Source organism: Choloepus didactylus, chromosome 21 (genome assembly GCF_015220235.1).
Source record: "Choloepus didactylus isolate mChoDid1 chromosome 21, mChoDid1.pri, whole genome shotgun sequence".
Classification (NCBI taxonomy): Eukaryota; Metazoa; Chordata; class Mammalia; order Pilosa; family Megalonychidae; genus Choloepus; species Choloepus didactylus.
The window spans coordinates 19589968-19610246 of record NC_051327.1 but is presented as its reverse complement, the minus strand read 5'-3'; the positions used below and the strand labels follow the sequence as shown (position 1 = coordinate 19610246).

General features: G+C 45.1%; 2 protein-coding genes across 2 annotated transcripts; both read right to left on the bottom strand.

Annotated features, from left to right (window-relative positions):
• Window positions 1-970: 970 nt before the first annotated feature.
• Window positions 971-1366, bottom strand: LOC119517851 (28S ribosomal protein S12, mitochondrial-like). The gene has a single exon (XM_037814914.1). It carries the CDS (start codon window positions 1364-1366, stop codon window positions 971-973), a length of 396 nt encoding a protein of 131 aa, XP_037670842.1.
• Window positions 1367-6299: 4933 nt separating this feature from the next.
• On the bottom strand, window positions 6300-17504 carry LOC119517825 (NXPE family member 3-like). Its single transcript, XM_037814867.1, has 6 exons — window positions 17434-17504; window positions 16311-16424; window positions 13318-14042; window positions 9828-9898; window positions 8913-9125; window positions 6300-7263 (listed from the first exon to the last, which is right to left on the bottom strand). The coding sequence occupies exons 2-6, from the start codon at window positions 16404-16406 to the stop codon at window positions 6890-6892; spliced, it is 1479 nt and encodes a 492-aa protein (XP_037670795.1). The 5' UTR covers window positions 16407-16424; window positions 17434-17504; the 3' UTR covers window positions 6300-6889.
• Between the last annotated feature and the right edge of the window lie 2775 nt (window positions 17505-20279).

Here is a 20279-nt window from a genome sequence, read left to right as displayed (position 1 = left end):
TTGCAAATTATTTAGGAATTTTGTATCTAAATTCATTAGGGAGACGGGCTACAATTTTCCTTTCTTGCAATGCGTTGGCCATCATTTTGGAATCAAGCTGACCTTATAAAATGAGTTGGGAAGTGTCTCCTCTCTTTTATTCTCTCAAAGAATTTATTTAGGATTGATGTTATTTCTTCTTAAATGTTTGGAGGAATTCACCATTAAAGCTATATGAGTCTGGGAGTTTTTTTGGGGGGAAGGGTTTTATCTAAAGTTTCAATATCTTTACTAGACATAGAACTATTCAAATTTTCTCTCGTTGCAGTTTGGTAAATTGTACTTTTCTTGGAATATGGCAATTTTATCCAGATTTTAAAATTTATTGGCATAAAGTTGTTCTCAATATTGTCTTACTATCTTTTTTAATGTCTGTAGGATCTGCAACTATGTCTCCCTTTTCATTTCTTGTTTCGATTACTTTCTGCTTCTCTTTTATGTTCTTGATCACTATTGCCAGAGGTTTCTCAATTTTGTTAGTCTTTTATGAGATCACAATTTCTGCTTTCTTGATCCCCTCGATTATTTTTATTTCTTTAATTTCTTATTCATCGTTCTGCATTCTCAGTATTTAACTTGCTGATCTTTTCTTTTGTCTTTTACTTTTTTTTGTTGTTGTTGTTCCACATCACAACAGAGCTGGGTCTATTTATTACAACCCCTTCCCAGCTGATGGCAGTGCAGTGTCAGTCAGTACCTCATACCAACGCTCTATACTAGCCCGGGGGCTTGACTGAAGGGGCGCCTTTTTCTAATTCACACCCAGGATGCTATGGGCTAATGATGATCCCCGCGGAAGAGGCAGAGTCACAATTTGAATCCAGGACTGGGGGGGGCCTTAGAGGTTGAGTAGCCTTCCAAGGACCCTGCCGGAGCCTGGAAGGAAGCTTCTTGTTCTGCAGGGACACCCAGTCCGCCGTGCCCCCAGCGGTCACTTCTTCTTCCGCACATGGCCACAGTTGTACTTGCCGCGCAGGTCCTGGGTGCGGCCGCCCTGCACCAGGACGACGTGGTGCGCCTGCAGGCTGTGGCCCTCTGCGGGAATAAAGCAGACGCCCTCGCGGCCCGTGCTGAGCCGCTCCCGGCAGCACTTGCGGTTGGCCGAGTTGGGCTTCTCGGGCTTGCGGATGAACGTGCGCGGAACGACGCCCTGCAGCTGCGGGCGGCCCTGCGTGGGGCCCAGATTCCGGGGCGGCCGCTTCGGAGACCCCAGGCGCTGCTTCTGGTTCACGGTGGCCATGGGGCGAGTGGTCTGGAGCCCGGGGGCCAGGGCTAGGCCGCCGCTCAGGAACGTACTGAGGCCACGGAAAAGGCCGGACGGCGGCATCCCGCTGCTGGAGCTCCCTCACCGACCCCAGCAGGTTCCGCAGACACCTTCTTTTTTACTCTTGAGATGAATAGCTAGATAATTGATTTGGCACCTTTCTTGCTTTCTAATAGAAGCATTCAGGCGGGAAAAAATAAAATCACCCTTCAAACATGATTGTAACTGAATTCCACAAGTTTTGATTTGTTGTATCTCATTATTAATCAGTCCAAAGTATTTTCTAATTTCCATTACAATTTCTTCTTTGACTTGTGGGTTATTCAGAAATGTATTGCTTAATTTCCAAAATTCAGGTATTTCTATTTCATCATTTAGTTATTGATTTCCCGCTTAATTGTACCGTGGTCAGAGATCATGCTCCGTGTGATTTCAGTTCTTGGAAATTTGTTGGGATTTGCTTTATAATCTGGCATATAGTCTATTTTGCTAAACACCCCATCTGCACTTGAAAAGAATGGGTGTTCTGCAATTGTCGGTTCAGTTTTCTATATATGTCAACTTAATCAAGCTTGTTAATTGTATTGTTCAAATATTTTATATTAGTACTGATACCTTTTGGTCTTCCTGTTTCATCTGTTTCTGAGAGAAGTGTTAAAATCTGCCTCTATGATTATAGAGATTTATTTATTGTATGATTTATTTATCTGTTGTGTAATTTATTTATTTCCCCTGGCAGTCCTGTCAATGTTTGGCTTATGTATTGAGGCAATATTATTAGAGGCATACAAATTTAGAATGGTTTTATCTACCTGGTAAGTCAACTCTTTCATGATAAAATATCATTCTTTATGTCTAGTAATACTTTTTGCCTCAAAGTCTACTTTGTCTGATATTCAAATAGTCATATCAGTTCCTTTTCAGTAAATGTTTACATAGCATATCTTTTCCCCCTTCTTTTACTTTCAGCATTTCTATATCCTTATACTTAAGATGTGTCTCTTCTAAGTAGCATTGTCTTTTAGCATGGATGATTTAATCTGTCCATCTTTAATGTAGTTACTGATATATTTGTTTTAAATGTATTTGTTTTCTACTTTTCCACCTGAGCTGTGTTCCTTTTTATCTCTTTTCTTGTCTTGTTTGCATTAAGTAGAGTATTTTTAAATATTCAGTTTTTCCTTCATCAGCTTGTTACACATTATTTTAGTGTTTAACCTAGAGGTTATAACATTTATCCTTGAATTATTAAAATCTAATATAAATTAATGCTTTTACCAAAACAAGAAATGGATGGACAGTTCAACTCTTTGCTCTCCTCCTGCGTTTTGTATAATGGTGTTTGTGACTTTAAATTTTATATTTACTTTAAACCCAATGTATTTTTAATATTTTTAATATAATAAATATTAATTCATATTTGTCACAGATATATTATTTTGGTTGTTCTTATTCCTTCCTGTGTCTCTAAGCCTCCTGGTACCATTTTTCTTTCTGCCTTTAGTATTTTTTTTAAGTACACATTGTACTGATGAAGAATTCTCTGGGTTTGTTTGCCTGAAAGGTTTTACTTCACCTCTATTCTTGAGTAACATACTCAGTGGATATAGAATTCTAGGATGACAGTTAATTCTTCCATCACTTTGAAGAATTCTACCTTCTGATTTTCCTTATTAATGTTGAGAAATTATTTTTTGTCCTTCAGTTGCTCCTATCTCTTTATGCATTACTTCTGCCTCAAATGTTCTTTCCTCTTCTGCTGGGCTCCAGTGATATGCATGTTAGACCTTTTTATTAGGCCCCACATTTTATATTCTTTTTCATAGTTTCCATAATTTTATCATTCTTTGCTTTGGTTTGGATATTTTCTTATGACCTACCTTGTGGTTTACTGATTCTCTCTTAAACTGTTTAATCTGCTGGTAAACATCTCAATTGAATCATTAGTTTTAATTACTGTATTTTTCAAAACCAGAAATTACTTTTGTTTCTTAGTTTTTCATTTTCTGCTAAATCTCTCAATCTTGTCATTTAATTCCTGTAACATATTAATGATAGTTATTTTAAAGTTTGTTTCTTATGGCTCCAATATTTGGATCTCCTTTGGGTCTGTTTCTTTTTCTTTAATTCTTTTCTGGTTTGCATGCCTGGCTGTTTTTGATTGAACCCCAGACATGGTGGCAGGTTGCCTAGGTTCTCTTTCTTTATCTAGGCATTATTGCAAGGATGTTTGCTTCATGATAATTTGTTATGCCATATATTAGTCTTACATGAGTTTTATGCAATTTTATGTATTTGTGCTTTATTTTACAATTAAAAAGTTTAGGGAAAAAAAGATAGTTGGGTGAGCAAGCTCTTTGCATAGCTTGCTGTTACTGCTCTTGTCACATTTTTTTAAAAAAGTTAATGGACCCAGTAATGATCACCATAGTGGACAAAGACACAGTCTTTACATCACTTATAAGAGACACATCTAAAATGCCAGAAAACAGAAAGATCAAAAGTAAAAGGATGGAAAATGATATGCCATGTAAACATTAAATAAAAGAGAAGAGGCTTGGCGGTATTAATACCAGACAAAGTAGGCTTTGAAAGGAAAAAAGTATTACTAGACCTACAGAGGGACATTTCATAACGAAAAAGGGCCATCAGGGAGATACAATTCTAAATTTGTATTTACTTGATAACATAGCCTCAGTGTATATAAAGCAGTCATTGACAGAATTATAAGTAGAGATAGAAACATACTCAAACACAGTGTGAGAACTTAGCATACCTCTCCCAGTAAGAGAGAAGCAGCAGTGTTGTGAATCCCAGTCAGCAAACTGTGGCCTGTAGGCCAAATCTCACCCTCTGCCTGCTCTTATTTAAAATAATAATAGTAATAGAAAAGGTTTATTGGAATATGGCCACACCGATTCATTTACATATTGCCAGTGGCTGCTTTAGTGCTACAATGATAAGAGTTGAATAATTGCTCAGGGACTGTGTGATCTACAAAGCCTGAAATATTTATTATATGACCCTTTACAGAACAAGTACGCTGGCCCCTGATATAAAACATTTATACATCATACCTTATCAACTTCACCTTAATGTCAATACCGCAGACATTGGCAGTCCCTGTCAGCTTTCTTAGATATGATATTAGACATCATGAGATCCCAGAGAGAAGGAAGCTGGGAGAGGTGAGCCTGAGCTTTGCAAAGGCTTTCCTTGAAGGCATTTGTGCCCACTTGGCTGAGAAGCTGAGCAGAGAACAGCTGCTGAGAAATTAAGGAGAGCTTTGGGCAGTTTTATGGGGGTGGGAGACAAGAACTGGGTCTGAGCTAGCCTAGAAAGGAGCAGGGGGACCTCGTATTTTCTGGGTTCCCCAGCAGAGTGGGAGTGAACTGAAACCAGAATAAAATCAAAGCCAGCTTGTGGAGTCTGGCTCGTGGCCAAAACTCTACCTGTGATCTCTTAGGCCTGACAGGGGCCGTGACAGGGCAGAGCCGCTCTCCCCTCACGGACCTGCTTTGAGACAGTCCCTGGCGGGGCCCGGGTGGCACAGGTTAGACCACAGCCCCCCTTCTGGACCTGTGTGTGGTGCCATGGAGAGGCCTGGCCTCCGTGTTAGTGGCATGACTGCTGGGTGACCCGGCAGCGCTGTCTAGACCGGCGGAGCTTAGCGTCCCAGCATTTTACAACTAGGTCACGTTTTGCGGGGCAGTCCTGAGTGGTGTCGCCACAACTTCCATCTCTTAGTTTCAGGACCCCTGTTTCCTTCCTCTTGGATTTATTTATTAGTTTTGTTGATTTTTTTTTATTCTGTAATTCATTCCTTTCTGTATTTTATCATCTTAAACTGCTTTATTCAGGTATAATTGATAGGCCACAAATTATCCATTTTAACTGTGCAATTCAATGATTTTTTTTTTTTGTAAATTTACAGGGTTGTGCAACCATCACCACAGTCCAATTTTAAAACATTCCCATAACCCACAAAAAGATTCCCTCTTGCCCCGTTGCAGACACTCAAGTTTTCGTCATTAATTTCTTCTTCCTGTTTTCCTTAAGTTTTATTTTGTTGTTCTTTGCCACCAAGATTTGTCTAGGTGAGAGTTAAGAGTGAGGGGAATTTAGAAAGAACGGTGGAAGAGGGAGAGGATGAGTACTTTGGTTGGAGCCCCAAGACCTACTGCCGCCATGGGAGGTGACGTCGCTAATGTCCCTCCTCTGAGCATCCTCTTGGGAGCAGAGGCCCCAGGATCCACGGAGGAGCTGCTCCCCAAGCCTGTATGGAAAAGTAGAGCTGTGCAGTGCACAGGTGAGGGTGGTGGCCATGAGAATGTGTTTTGCAGACCTCCGGCTACAGGGACTGTAATTGATCCATGGCCCCAGCTGCTGCACGCTGAAATCCATCACAATGAGCCCACTCTTCCCTTGGATTACGACCAAGTGCACAGGGAGACTAGGGCTGGCCCTTTCCTGGGAGACCCAGGACTCCTCTGTTTGCCATCTTTGACTTGAGGACTTCCCAACTGCTTTGTCAGGCTTTCCTTAGATTGTATGGTGGCCTAGGATGCACCAACCAACCTTCCGTCCCTGCCTCCTTTACTTGGGGTCATCCTTGCATCACAGTCTGATGGCTCTCCCAGCCTTACCTGACTACCTCCGCATTATCTCCCAAAGCTGTTTCCTCTAATAAAATCTTTGCGCTTTTAATCCTATCTTGGCTTCTGCTTCTTGGAGGACCTTTACTGAGCCAGAGGCATACCCAAATCCTTTTTAATTTCCGTTAAAACCTCTGAATAATCCCTTGATGTATATCTCAAGTGTAAAAAGGGGACAGGGATAGGAAAAAAATTTAACACGTAGAAAAATCTGGGGAATTTAACACATAGAAAAATCTGTACTTGAACAGTGATTATCTCCCAGTCATAGGACTCTAGGTGATATTTATTTTTTGTTAATAGTTTTCCAAATTTTCTATAAAAGCATGTATCACTTCTCACAACTAGGAGAAATGTTTTATTTTACAAAGCAATACATAAAAGCCTTTGTATATACACTCAGACTCTCCTGTAGAGTGACACTTTGCAAGGCTCATTGATACTCAAAATGGAGACACCGTCACACAAAATGAGCAGTCCTCAGATGCACTGATGTAGTAGGTGTCCCTATCTCTATCTCCTACCCCCATCCCCAGCACTGCATTTCCATGTGGGAGCTAAACCTCTTAAGATGCTTTGACCCCCTGCCAGCCTTACCTGCCCTCCCCTCTTCCAATCCTCAGCCCCTAACAAGCCACCACCCCATCTCAACTCTTGCCAGCTGATTTCATGGCCTGTGTATTGCTGGGTAGAGATGGAGAAGAGGTACCCATGGCTGAGAGATAGGGCTTCCAGCTTCCCCACCCACACAGCCCCAGGGCCCACAGAGGCACTCAGATGGGGCAGATGAAGGAGAGGAGCAAGTCCACCTCGTTGCGGACAATGAGTCGTCCTGGGTGGCTCTTGTCTGGCAGGGCCAGGCTGGAGGTCATCTCCCAGGCGTCCACCCAGGCCACGCGGAGGTCAGCAAAGGCAGCTCAGAGGAGCCGGTTCAGCTGGAGGGTGAAGCAGTCGCTGCCATACACAGACTTGTAGCCCGTGTTGGCCAGTTTGATGACCACGAGCGTGAGAGGTTCCCGGGCCAGCAGTGCAGCCACGGCTGCCCGGATCCCCACAAGCCGTGGACAAAGATGGATGGAGGGAAGGTGGTGAAGTGAGCGCCCAGGCCCAGCACCACAACTGTGTGGGGGCCCCCAGCCAGGCCCCCCAGCTCCCGGGCCACAGAGTGCAGGGAGGCCACTGGGGTGCGAAGGGAGCGCAGGGGCCAGCCATGGGCCCTCCAGTGCAGCACGATGCCCAGAGAAGTGTCCACCGCCATCAGGGGCCCGGTCTGATAAGTGACATGTAGATCCACTGGTTTCAGGGCTGTCAGGGGGATGAGAGGGGAAGGCTAGGGTTAATAATGGGCTGTGTGTCCTCTTTGAAGAATACAAAAGCTCTAGCATGCCATTCCATTTAGTGCACCAAATCACCTGACTTTTCTCCACAATATTGCCAGCAACATCCTAATTACCACATCTGAAGCATTACTCTCAGTCCTCATTGTCCTTGGCTCCTCTCTAGCATTTTCCCTCATCTGGTTCTCCCAGCCTTTTATCATGAGCTGCCATCTATCTTGGAAAACACCTCTGGCTTGGGAACTTATCCACTCTACCATGCCCTAAGCAGAACTATCCCAAAGCTCACTTAAGGTTGCCTAAACACTGCTTTAGCTGGTTCCTGGGCTCTCCTTTCTCCCAGAGGGAGGGACTGCACCCAGGCTCCACCTCCGTTGAGGCTGGGGGCTTTGATCCTTCCACAGCAGGAGAGTATATGGCCTCCCACTCAGGTCTCAGGTAGGGGGCAGCTGGTGTTTTCAAATGACTCCTGTAAACAAATGGCAGCCCCAGTCCAGACGGCCTCCTGCTAAGGAGCCTGGTACAGTTTCCTTCACCCTTGTAGGTAAGAAAGGAGTGTGGTGGGAGGAGGAGTGATTTCCACAGAGCACAGATCCGCACAGAGCCCCATGCCCTCTCTCGGGGATGATGGGGGAGGGGTGGGCGCGCCTGTTCTCTATTTTCTCGCTTTTTCTTGGCTCGTTGGTTGCCTTTTTCCCAGAAAGCAAATTCTTTAATCCGAGTGTTGTTAAATTGTGGAATTTGTCCCAAACCCTGGTGCATGAAAGACTCAGATGGGACCCATGTTGCATGACACTTCCCTCTTTTATTAACTTTTATCCTTAGACAATAGCTATCAAAACTCTGTCTTCAGCTCTGATGTCTCATTTCAACTCCAATCCTATGTCTTCAAATGCCCCACTAACGTGTTCCCCAAGAAGCCCCCGCCACCTCTTCAACTCCCTGTGAAGGGGTATAAAATAAATTTTATACCATCTTCTGCCACTCCTCCTCCCCTGCCCCTATATCCTGTCACTCATCTCAGTAATTTCCATTTTGTGTCCATTTTCTTGGTTATCCAGTCATTTTCTTTCCTTTTAGAACCCTGATACTATTTCTTAACCAATTTATCCTCTCATCATCTCACTTGTTGACTCTACTGTTGTCTCATAACTGGACTTTGGTCTTTCTTTTCAATCCAATCTGCCCTACAAATGGAAAGCTCTCCTTATAACATTGGGGTCTCCTAATTGCCACAAGATAACCCCTCTAAACCCTGTTTTCCCCACAATTCCTTTCTGAAATTCCAACTCTATTCCTTCACTCCCCCCAAGCAAATCCTCACTCGCAGTCAAACTTAATCGTTTCACTGTTCTTCAAACACACCTGCTCTCCTGTTGATCCCTCGATATCCTACTAAATTGTGGCGATTATGCGTAATCTCTTAAACAACGGATTAATCTGGCATCCTGTCTCCTAGCTCTTCCCCTGACCCAAAGCTAGATGTCCTGTTCTTCCACATCACTCTCCTGAAATCCAGGCATTTTGCCCCATTGACAAGGGAGACATTTTCTGCCTTCACAAAGCTCTGCTTCCCTCCCTCTCTCAGGAGTCCTACGCCCTCCCCCAGCCACTCACACGGCACAGTGTCGCGCAGGTACTCCCACCACTGCCGCAGCGTCGAGTCCCCCATCATGTGGACCTCGCGGCCAGCCAGGCAGCCCAGGACGCTGTCGGCCGTGGGGAAGGAGCGGCCGGAGCAGGACAGCGAGTGCCACACGCCTTGGTGGTAGAAGCCGGAGGGCTTGGAGGCCGGGAGCCCAGCGTGGCATGGTTGTTCTGGGGACAGAACTGTAAGCAGTGGCAGCACAATCAGTGGGGACAGAAATGCCTAATGAAATAAGTGCTGCTTTAAAAAAAAAGTTTTTATTACTTTTTATTTAAAAAAAAATCTTAATTTTGAAATAATTTCAAGCCTAGGGGACAGTTGCAAAAATAATATAAAACCTATACAGAGAACTCCAACATACCCCCCACCCAGATACCCAGATCAACCAACTTTTAACATTTTACCACATTTGCCATATCATTCTATCTATCTATCTATCTATCTATCTATCTATCTATCTATCTAACCATCCATTCACCCATCCATCTAACTACCTACATATCTACCTACTAAACATTTGATAGTAGGTTGTATACAGCATGCTCCTTGAACACTTATTTCTTCCATGTATATTTCCTAAGAACAAGAATATTCACTTAAGGATTAACCACCCCAAATACAGTTATCAAACTCAAGAAACTTAACATTGATATATAGCTTACAGTCTGTATTCCAACCTTTCATATGTCCCAATAATGTCCTTTTGGGCATTTCCTCCTCCGTGATTAGATCCAGTCCACGATCATGGGTTGCATTTAATTGTCACTATCTCTTTAGTCTCTCTTTTTAAATTGTGAAAACATTTATGCAACATCAAATTTCCCATCTCAACCACTCCCCAGCATGTCATTCAGTGAGTGATGCTTTTTCTGCAAGCTGCTTACCCAGATTCCTGTTGTTATCCTTGGCCACCCAGATGGGGATTCCCCGAGCCAGGATCTTGTCTGTCACATTCCTGGAGAGAAATCAATTGACAAGAAGGGGGCCCTCAATGAAAGTGGATGAGGGGAAGGAAGCCCGGGCTAAGGTGAAATGGTGGTTCTTGGAGGAAAGGAGGTTCTCAAAGCCAAGGACTTCTGTTTCAGCATCCGGGTTCCTGGAAGACAGGGCTTGGGGGAGGGGGCAGAAAAGGGGTTGGAAGCTGGAGTTCAGGGCCCCAGCTTCTTCGTATTTCCTTGTTGCAGGGATTTCCTCAGGGCAGAAAGCAGAAGGTGTCTGGAGCTTCTTGTGAAACATCTTCTGTCTCCTCTTTGTCTCGCTGTGCCCATGCCAGCCCAGCTCTCACTCCCACCACTCCACAGAAATGGCTAAATCCAACACCAGTTCCCATTTCTCGCCTTCCCTCATCAGTAGCAGAATCTGGCCTGGCTGATAGCTCCCTCCTCCCTCAGACACGTTGTTTACCTGGCTTCCAGGACACCACTAAGCCCGGATCTCCTACCTGCCTAGCGCTCCTTCTCAGTCTCCTTTCATGGCCACCACTCCCTCTCCCAAACCCCCACCCCTGCTTCTCTCCAACCTCTTTATGTTGGAGCAGCCCTGGCTCAGTCCTTACCCCCTTTGTTGTTTATACCCATCCCCTTGGTGATCCCACTCAGCCTTCTGACTTTAACTTCCACGTTTATATCTCCAGCCCAGACTTCTATTTTACTGGCATTGCTCAACATCTCCACTCTTGATTTCCTGGACTCCTGATTTCCACCCCCACCTGTTCACCTAAAACTTTCCCCATTTCAGTTGATGACAACGGCATCCTTCCAGCTGAACAGGCTCCAAACCGGGCAGCCCTCCATGACTTCTCTCTTTTTGTCACGTTCCACATTCGGTCTGTCAGGAAATCCTATGGACTCTGCCTTGAGAATGTGCCCAGAAATGTATCATTTTAACCACCTTCCCTGCTATATGATCTACCATCATTTCTCTCCTGATTACTGGAGAACCTCTGGCCTACCTTCAGATCTCTCTGCTTCTCCCTTAACCTTCTGCAGTCCATTCTCAACACAGCAGTCTGAGTGGCCTTTTAGAATATAAATCATGTCACACCCCTCTTCTGCGCAGAATCCTGTGATGGCTCCCTGTGCACTGAGAGCAAAAGCCAAGGTACTTACAAAGCTCTTCCTGGTCGCTTCCTGCCCTTCCCTTAACCTCACTGATCCTATCTCCATCTTCTCTCCATCCTAGCCATTCAGCCTCCTTGCTGTGCCTAGACGCACCAGGCAGGTTGGGGAGATTCTCATGCTTCCATAGCTTTGCCCTCACCATTCTCTCTGCTCCAAAAGTCCTTGCTTCCCATCTGCTTTCCTTACTCCTAGCTCTCCTTCAAGCTTCAGTTCAATTGTCACCTGCCCTGACCACCACAGGCAGGTTGGGGAGCCTGTCTTCAAGCCACTCAATATATACCACAGTTAAGCATTCATCATGTTGCATGTTTTAAAAAGCCACGTACCCCCAACTTAACTATAATAGATAAGACTGTTTGGACTTATTGAAGAGGTTGTACCCCAGATTTTCTTTCAGGGGTAAGGATGGGGATGGGGAAAGTGAGAGAATATTCCTGCAGTCTGGGAAGATGCCCAAAGGGGACCTGCCTGAGAGTAGCCAGGCCCTAGTCCCCATAGAGGGACAACTGTAGTATACCAGGTGTTCTATATGAATTGTGTCCCCCCAATAGACATGTCAAGTCCTCATTCCCCTCCCATGAATGTGACTTTACTTGGAAATAGGATCTTTGCAGATGTCAGATTACTTAATTTAAAATGAAGTCATACTGGATTAGGTTGGACCCTTAATCTAACATGACTGATGTCCTTATAAGAAGAAAAGACAAAGATAAGACACTGAGAGAAAGAAGAGGCCATGTGAAGATGGAGGCAGAGATGGGAGTGATGCATCTATAAGCCAAGGAGCACCAAGGACTGCTGGCCACCACGAGACACTGAAGAGGCCAGGAAGGAGCCTCCCTTAGAGGCTTCAGAGGAAGCACGGCCTCCCCACACCTTGATTTTGGACTTCTGGCCTCCACAACTGTGAGATGGTACATTTCTGCTGCTTTAAGCCCCCGAATTTATGGTACTTTATTATGGCAGCCCCAGGAAACTGAGACACTAGGGATACTGGACACAGGAGGCAATTCCTGAACACTCCGCGGGGCCCAAGACCACACAGGCTTGGAGAAGGGGCACTTTGGGGTGACCAGTGAGGAGAGAACTAAAGGAGGACCCCTAAAGGCCAAGGCATCAGTTCCTTTGCAGGGCCCGAGGTGAGAGGGACCCTTCCTACCAGCCTGGCTGCAGAGAACCTCAGGATTGGATTAAAGTTGATGTCAACAAAACACCTGACTTTGGCATTGCAAATTCATATCCATTGAACATTGACCACATGTCTAATCATCTGTTTAATATCTGATTCTACCCACAGACTGTCAGTTCCACAGGATAAATCCACTTCTGCCCTGCTCTCCCCTTGTGCCCAGAACCTCCAGGACCTTGGACAGCGACAGAACACCTGCAACCCTGGGTTAGGATTACGTGTAAGAGTGGACTGCAGTGCGCTGGCCCTGTGCTAACACATCAACCACATTAACTTATTTATTCCCCACCACAACTCTATGAGATAGGTCCTACTATTATTCCCATTTTACAAATAAGGAAAAACTGAGGCCACAGAGAGTTTCAGGATCTTGTCAGAGACCGAATAAATAGTAACCTCCGAGCTCGGTTGCCTTCCTGATACAACTCCTGCTTTGAATCATAAATTTATTTCCAGTCCACCTGTGCAAAGAGGACACGTGGTTCTCCTTTTCTGACCCAAGCAAAAATTAAAATCTGTCTGTAAAGACCAAGGTTTCCTGGTGCAAAATTCTCAGGTCAAGGAGTGGATGTTATGGGGGAAACCACCCCTCCCCCACCCCCAAGACACAAAGGGCTGCTGAGACCCCCAAGGATGCACATCTGGGGTGAGACGGGGCCATGAGGGTCTCCAGCTCTGTGTGCACCAGTGCTGCAGACCCCCCCCCCCAGGTGGCTTGCTCCATTCCTCATAACAGCGAGTGATAACTTGTAGGCTCTTTGGAGCCCACTTCTTCCCAGTGCTACCCTTGTCTGCCTCCCGCTTCACAGGGTCACACAGCAGTGACTATCTCAACTGCCAGCCCTCTCACCTGAACCCCACTGCCTCTCCAGCAGCCCCCAGCTTATCTATAAACAGTCAGCGTTTAGCATGAGGCCTGGCATATAGCAGGTGCTCAGTACATGGAAGTGTTCACCCAAAGAAGGGAAGAGATAAAATGATGAGAGGAGGGGTTCGGGCAGAACAGCCACAGGATCAGGATTCAGGGGTTGGGGCAGGCATCCCAGATGATGCCGGGCTTCTTACCAAGCCATCAGGGCCTCATCATAGGCTGTGGTCACATTCCAGTAACTTCCGCCTGAATGCTCTACCAGTGAGTCACAGGGCAGGGTGGGGGGCCTGGCGCAGAACCAGAGCTCGCCTGAATCTTCATCCCTGTAGTGACAGGTAGACTCTTCCTTCCCCATCAAAAGGGGGTTAACATTGCAAATTGCACTTTCTTCATATCCCGTGGGTCCCCTGAAATAGCCCGTGAAATCAACTGTGGCCCATTGGTCCCTCCAGATTCTCCGCAGAACCCCAACTGCCTCGCTGGAGTGGATCAGCCGCACTTGCACCTGGGCCTGCCCAGCCCAGAGCAGGGGGAAGGACAGTAGGTATGTGCCATTCTCCAGATCCTGGATATCCCCAGGGACCCCTGTCTTCCGGTCGGGACCCACTAGCTGTGCCCGAAAGAGATCCCCACCGTGGGTCTTGGGCCTGCCCCGGTGGTCCTTGGCCATCAGCACGGCCTCCAGGTGCCCTCCCAGGGCATAGCTGGCCTGGGCAGGCTCCCTCAGGTAGTAGGTGGAGGTCTGGGGGCTGGTGGAAGCCAAAAGGTCTCCCCCATCCCCCGGGGTCGGAGGCCAGTGCAGAAGTTGGGTCAGGTTGAAGAGCCCCAGTGGGAGAGAGTCAGAGGACTGGTAGGCAGGGCGCGGCCTTGGGGGCAGAGGGCTGGTGCTGTCCGGCCAGGAAATCCTGAAGTATAAGACCTGCAGGTAGAGAAAGAGGAAGGTGTGGGTGGTTTGTGTACCTTCATTTTCCTTCTGGGAAGGAGTTTTCCATTCACCAAACTTAGTCCTCCTTTGCCCAGGAAGCCTTGTGCTAGCCTACGAGCTGCCACCACACACATCTGCAGGGACCATTTCCTGTTTAGAACAGTGCGTGTGAGCATTGCACCAGAACCAAGAAAATCAATAGCAATTGCTGTCTTCTTGTCCCTGTCAGCTTTTGCCCCACCACCCTGGTGCCAGATATCCCATCCTGAGTGTCAGAGTCCCATGGCCACCAGAGGGGAGTCTAAGTTTGGACCCAACCCTCCACTCTCTCTTAACCCCCACCCCTGCCACCCCCACAAGTCCTGCTTCACCCCCCACTCATATTTCCTCTTTCCTCAACACACCACCATCCTTTCTCTGATTTATAATGAGGAGATCCTTTACACACAGAAGAAGGACCTAGAAGGCTACCCTCAGGGAGCAGCCAATGGAAAAAAACAGGCAAGGTCTGAATTCTAACATAAGACAGTAGATGAAGAAGATGAATTTCAGCTTAGGATGGAACCACCTGGTTGATGGGATGAAAGTGAACAGGTCAGAAAATAGAGGGATGCAGGAGGAGAACACAACTTCAGGGCAAGGGGGCTGTGCTGGTTTGAATGTATTGTGTCCCCCAGAAAAAGCCATATTCTTTGATGCAATCTTGTGGGGCAGACATATTAGTGCTGATTAGATTGGAATTCTTTGAGTGTTTCCATGGAGATGTGCCCCACCCAACTGTAGGTGATAACTCTGATGAGATATTTCCATGGATGCGTGACCCCACTCATTAAGGGTGGGCCTTGATCAGTGGAGCTATGTAAATGAGCTGATGGGCAGAGGGAACTCAGTGCAGCTGTGAGTGATGTTTTGAAGAGGAGCTACAGCCAAGAGGGACACTTTGAAGAAAGCACAGGAGTTGCAGATGAGAGATATTTTGAACGGCCATTGAAAGCAGACTCTCGCTCCAGGGAAGCTAAAAGAGGACAAATACCCCAAGTGCAACTAAGAGTGACATTTTTAAGGAACTGTAGCCTAAAGAGGAACATCCTAGGATAAAGCCATTTTGAAACCGGAACTTTGGAGCAGACGCCAGCCACGTGCCTTCCTAGCTAATAGAGGTTTTCCGGACACCATTGGCCATCCTCCAGTGAAGGTACCCGATTGCTGATGTGTTACCTTGGACACTTTATGGCCTTAAGACTGTAACTGTGTAACCAAATAAACCCCCTTTTTTTAAAAGCCAATCCATTTCTGGTGTTTTGCATTGCAGCAGCATTAGCAAACTAGAATAGGGGCCTAGGGGCTTATGGCTCCATAGTCATATCTGGAAATGCCATCCTTTGGGCTGTTCTTATCCTCCTGCAGGGCTCAAGTCCCCAAGAAATACAACCTTGGGGGCACTACTGGCAAAAGTGTACTCCATTCTGAAGTAACAATTCTCGACTGAACAACTACCTTCCATTCTCTGATAGGGACCTGAGTTGGACTAGAAAACAAGAAAGGGTGTTTAAGAATAGATTTTCAGTTTCACTGGAACTATTCACAGCAACAACATAAACTTATCTCAGGCTAAATATTGAAAAGTTTGAACTAACACCCAGAGAATGGAGCTGTGGAGACCATTCCGTTTGCATCTGTTTGCTATTTATCTTCTTAACTTAAGTGATTTGTACTCTTTAAATATATAGGTTTATATCTTTGAGGTTTCTTTTGCCTTTTTTTCCCCCTATTATATTCCTGGTAAAGCCCCATTTTGAAGAATTACAACTTTTTTTGTGTGTGGCAGAACCAGGGGGGAAAGGAAACTTCTACATATGCACCAATGTAGAGAGGAAAGAGCAGGGTGTCCTTAGAGATAAAGAAATGGAGGTAATGGTAGCCTTCTCAGTTTAAGAACTGGAAAACAGCCAGCTGAGCCAGAGCAGAAATATAAAAACTTGGGGAAAGAGAAAGCATGTGCAGCTTTGATTTCTAATATCTGCTTCTCAAACAAACTCTTGGAGTTGTGCTTTGGCTTCCCTTACAGCTACCCCTTCCTGATACAATTTGCTCATTCTCTTGCTAAGTACTTGTCCCACCCTGACAAGTATTCCTGAATTAGAAGCAGAAAATTTGAATGAGACTGCTTCTGACAACTCCCTTCTCCCAGATTATACTGAGCAGAGTAATTTATTCAAGCCCTGTGGGTGGACAGAGATCTAAAGAAAGTGTAGTACTCACCCAAATTGCAATGACCAACCCCACAGCCACAAACTTGTGCCACTTGAACTGACTGATGAATAGGTCTGTGGAAGCCTGGAATTTTTGACTAGACATCTGGCATGAATCAAAACCCTAGGCAGAGAATTTTTAAAATCGAAGGATTAATAAGAAACCACCCACATTGAATTTGTACACTGATAATGGCAGTTTTTGAAATTTCCAGTTGCGTGAAGAACTAATTAGAAGCTATACTCAACAGTCTGCTTTTCCTGACCCCAACCTGACCCCAGTATTTCCAGTTCCTGCCCCAACCCCTTGGAAGCCAACCCCTTGGAGACATTGATAACTGAACTCCTAAGGATTCCTGTGTCTTGGTCTCTGACCTTCCCAAAAGAGGCAGGTTCCCTTCCAACCGGACATGGAGTTTGGCCAAAGAAAGTAGCTAGCAGGTGCTTCTGTTTTTCCACCCCTCCCCAAGCAGCAAGGACTCAAACAAGTGAAGGATGTAGAAGGAGATGTAGTCGCCAAGCTGAAAATGGGAACCAGAACAACAGGTTCTTCCATCTCTATCCCCAAGGGCTGTGAGGCTCAGGGAAAGCTGGAGCTCTCTGTGTCTCACCGGCCCCTCACTGGCTTGCTTCAGCTTCTACCTCTTTCCCTTTAGTAGCTCCTCAAGGCTCTCTTCTTCCTTCCCTTCTAAGTTCTCTTTTTCTCCTCCCACCTCTCCACGTTTGTGTGAGCCATCAAATCATTTCCCCCTGGACCACCAGTGAGAGCTCACCTTCTAAATCTTTGCTCCTTTGTGAGTTAATACCCACTGAACATGTTTACATTTTCAGGACAAGGTGAATTTGCATAGGGTATCACTGGCAAGGTCACAATCCAGTGGAGTTAAACTAGTCTCTCACCTGTGGAGGCCATCACAGAATCCCCACAAGTGGAGGGAAACCTAGGCCTGGAGGGCCTACCCCAGTCCCTGGGAGTCAGGGTATGTCAACTGCCATTGCCCTAGAAATCAGTTATGGAGGAGGTATGTGCCCCAGATAGGAAACCCAAAATGAAGTTTGAGCTAGAAAAATACTTTTCTATAGGGAGAGGACATACCAGCTCCCAGGTTCCAGAGAAACAAGATGGTGCTCACCTTATGGATGCAAGAAGCAGAACGTGTCTGACCGTCAGGAAATGAAGTACAGTTCTCTTAGACGATGGATCTGGGCCCAGAAAATCTTTTCACTTCCTTTCCCAGGATTTGTAAGATAAAAAACTTTAGGAGATTTTTGTGTTTTCCCTAGTTGTTCGATATGTTTCTTTTTCCCACCATAGGCAACCACCAATACTGGAATAAAAAGTGCTTAATATCACTAATAATGTAATGGTATCACAGGGCATTGAGAAGACAAGCAAAGGAACATGGAGGACTCGTTGCATCTACTGAGGAAGAGGAAACACTATTAGCAGAGATCGTCATAAAAATGATCTTGAGTAGCAGTGACTAAGGCTTACGTTAAGGCTAGGTGCAGAAGACATTCATTTTTTTCTGATAGTGCCAGTTATAAGACCAGCTGATGTGCTAAGCACTCACATTACCTTTTGAGATGGGTGCTCTTATCTCCATTTTACACATGAGCAAACCCAAGATTATAGAATTTAAGTAACTTTTTTAATGCAATTTTATTGAGATATATTCACATACCATGCAATCATCCATAGTTGTGCATTCACCACCACAATCTATATGAGGATTTCCATCTCTTCCCCAAAGAAAAAGGAAAAGAAGAAAAAAAATGAATAAAAATACAAAAGGTAGAAGAAAAATAAAATACAATGAAAAGGTCAGACAAAATCACCACCACCAAGGATCCAATATCACTCCCTTATATTCCCCTCTTACAGACATTTAGCTTTGGTATATTGCCTTTGTTACAATTAATGGAAGCATGTTTCAAAGGGCTTCCTTTAGTATTTCTTGTAGAGCTGGTATCTTGTTCACAAACTCACAAACTCTCTCAGTGTCTGTCTGAAAATATTTTAAACTCTCCTTCATTTTTGAAGGACAATTTTGCCAGATATAGAATTCTTGGTTGGCAGTTTTTCTCTTTCAGTATCTTAAATATATGATACCATTGCCTTGTCATCGCCATGTTTTCTACTGAAAAATCTGCAAATAGTCTTATCAAGCTTCCTTTGTGATAGATCGCTTTTCTCTTGCTGCTTTTTCTTGATCGCTTTTCTCTTTGCTCTTTTTCTTTGACATTTGATAATCTGATTATTAAATGTCTTGGAGTTGGTCTACTCAGATCTATTCTGTTTGGGGTACACTGTGTTTCTTGGATCTGTAATTTTATATCTTTCGTAAGAGATGGGAAATTTTCAGTGACTATTTCCTCCATTATTCTTTCTGCCCCTATTCCCTTCTCTTCTTCTTCTGGGACACCTGTGACATGTATATTTATGTGCTTCATTTTGTTATTCAGTTCCCTGAGACCCTGCTCAAATTTTTCCATTATTTTCCTTATCTGTTCTTTTGAGTGTAGGATTTCAGATGTCTTGTCCTCCAGTTCATGAATCCTGTCTTCTGCCTCTTTAAATCTGCTGTTGTACGTCCCCATTGTGTGTTTCATCTCTTCTATTGTGCCTTTCATTCCTTATGTTTGCCCAATGACTTCTTTATATCCTTCATCTCTTTTGCCGTATATTCCCTCAACTAACTGATTTGATTTTTGAATTGATTTAGGAGACTTATTTGATTAATAGTTGTTTCAATTCCTGTATCTCAGTTGAAGTGTAAGTTTTTTCCTTTGACTGGGCCATATCTTCATTTTTCCTTGTGTGATTTGTAATTTTTTTGTTATCTAGGCATTGGTTTCCTTGATTATTCCAATCAGATTTTCCCAGTCCAGACAGGCCCAGATCTCAGGAGGAGGCTGTATTCAGTATCAGGTTTCCCTGAGGGTGAGACCTAGCAGATAGACAAGCTTTCTTGTGAGGCGTCTAGACCCTGTGCTTTTCCTATGCTATCCAGCAGTAGCACTTGTCAGCCCACAGATCCCCACTGGTGTAAAGAGGTACAGTATATTTAATTCTCAGTGGGCCCTGTGCTGGCCAGGGACCAAGGGTGTCAGAAGCCAAGCTTAAGCTTTTACTGCCCACCCCCGGCCCTGGGGTCTGAGTTCTCTGAGGGAGGGCCACCACATGAGCTGGGTCCCACCCCCCTCTTTTCTTAGAGAAGATAAGCTCTTTTAGGGAGTTGTCTCCTACACTTGAGTTTTCCTTTGACTCTCTGACTATCTTAACTCCATCCTTGCCTGGATCAATGCTGACAATTAAAAAGGCCTGAGGCTTTCCCTAATAAGCTACTTAGAATGAGAGATAAACAAAGGGGAAAAAAAGCAAGAAATCCCCTTTTCAGAGCCAGTCCCCAGCCCTCCAGTTCACCAGGAAAGAACCAGAGTTGATATCTGATTTTGTGTACCCCTTTTCTTGGGACACAGACCTTTTCCAGTATTCTGATCTCAGCAGACTCCAAAAGCCTCTGTTTTTATTTATTAATGTATTTTTTTTCCATCAGCCCTGCCTCCTCTCTGCCAGGATAAACCTCTGGGTTCCTTTCCTGCTTGCTCCAGGTTTATCTGTGCTTATAGCCTATATTCAGTAATCCAAATTTATTAATTAAAACTGCAGCTGGAGCTTGGTTGAGCTACATTCCCATGCTCCTGGCAGGAACTGCTTCTTTTTCCCACAGCAAAGTTTTGCAACTCAGCATGCCATGCTGGCAAGGGAGGGGCACCAGCTCCGCAGGTTAGGCAACTTACAGTTTTATGCTGTGATCTCAGCCATTCCACCCATTCCTGATTGGTGTATGATGTTGATTGGTCACAGATGTCCCCCCATCAGTTGTTCCAGACTATTTTCTAGTTGTTCCTGGCTATTTACTGGTTGCTCTAGGGGATTAACTAAATTCTACACCTCCCTATGCCGCCATCTTGC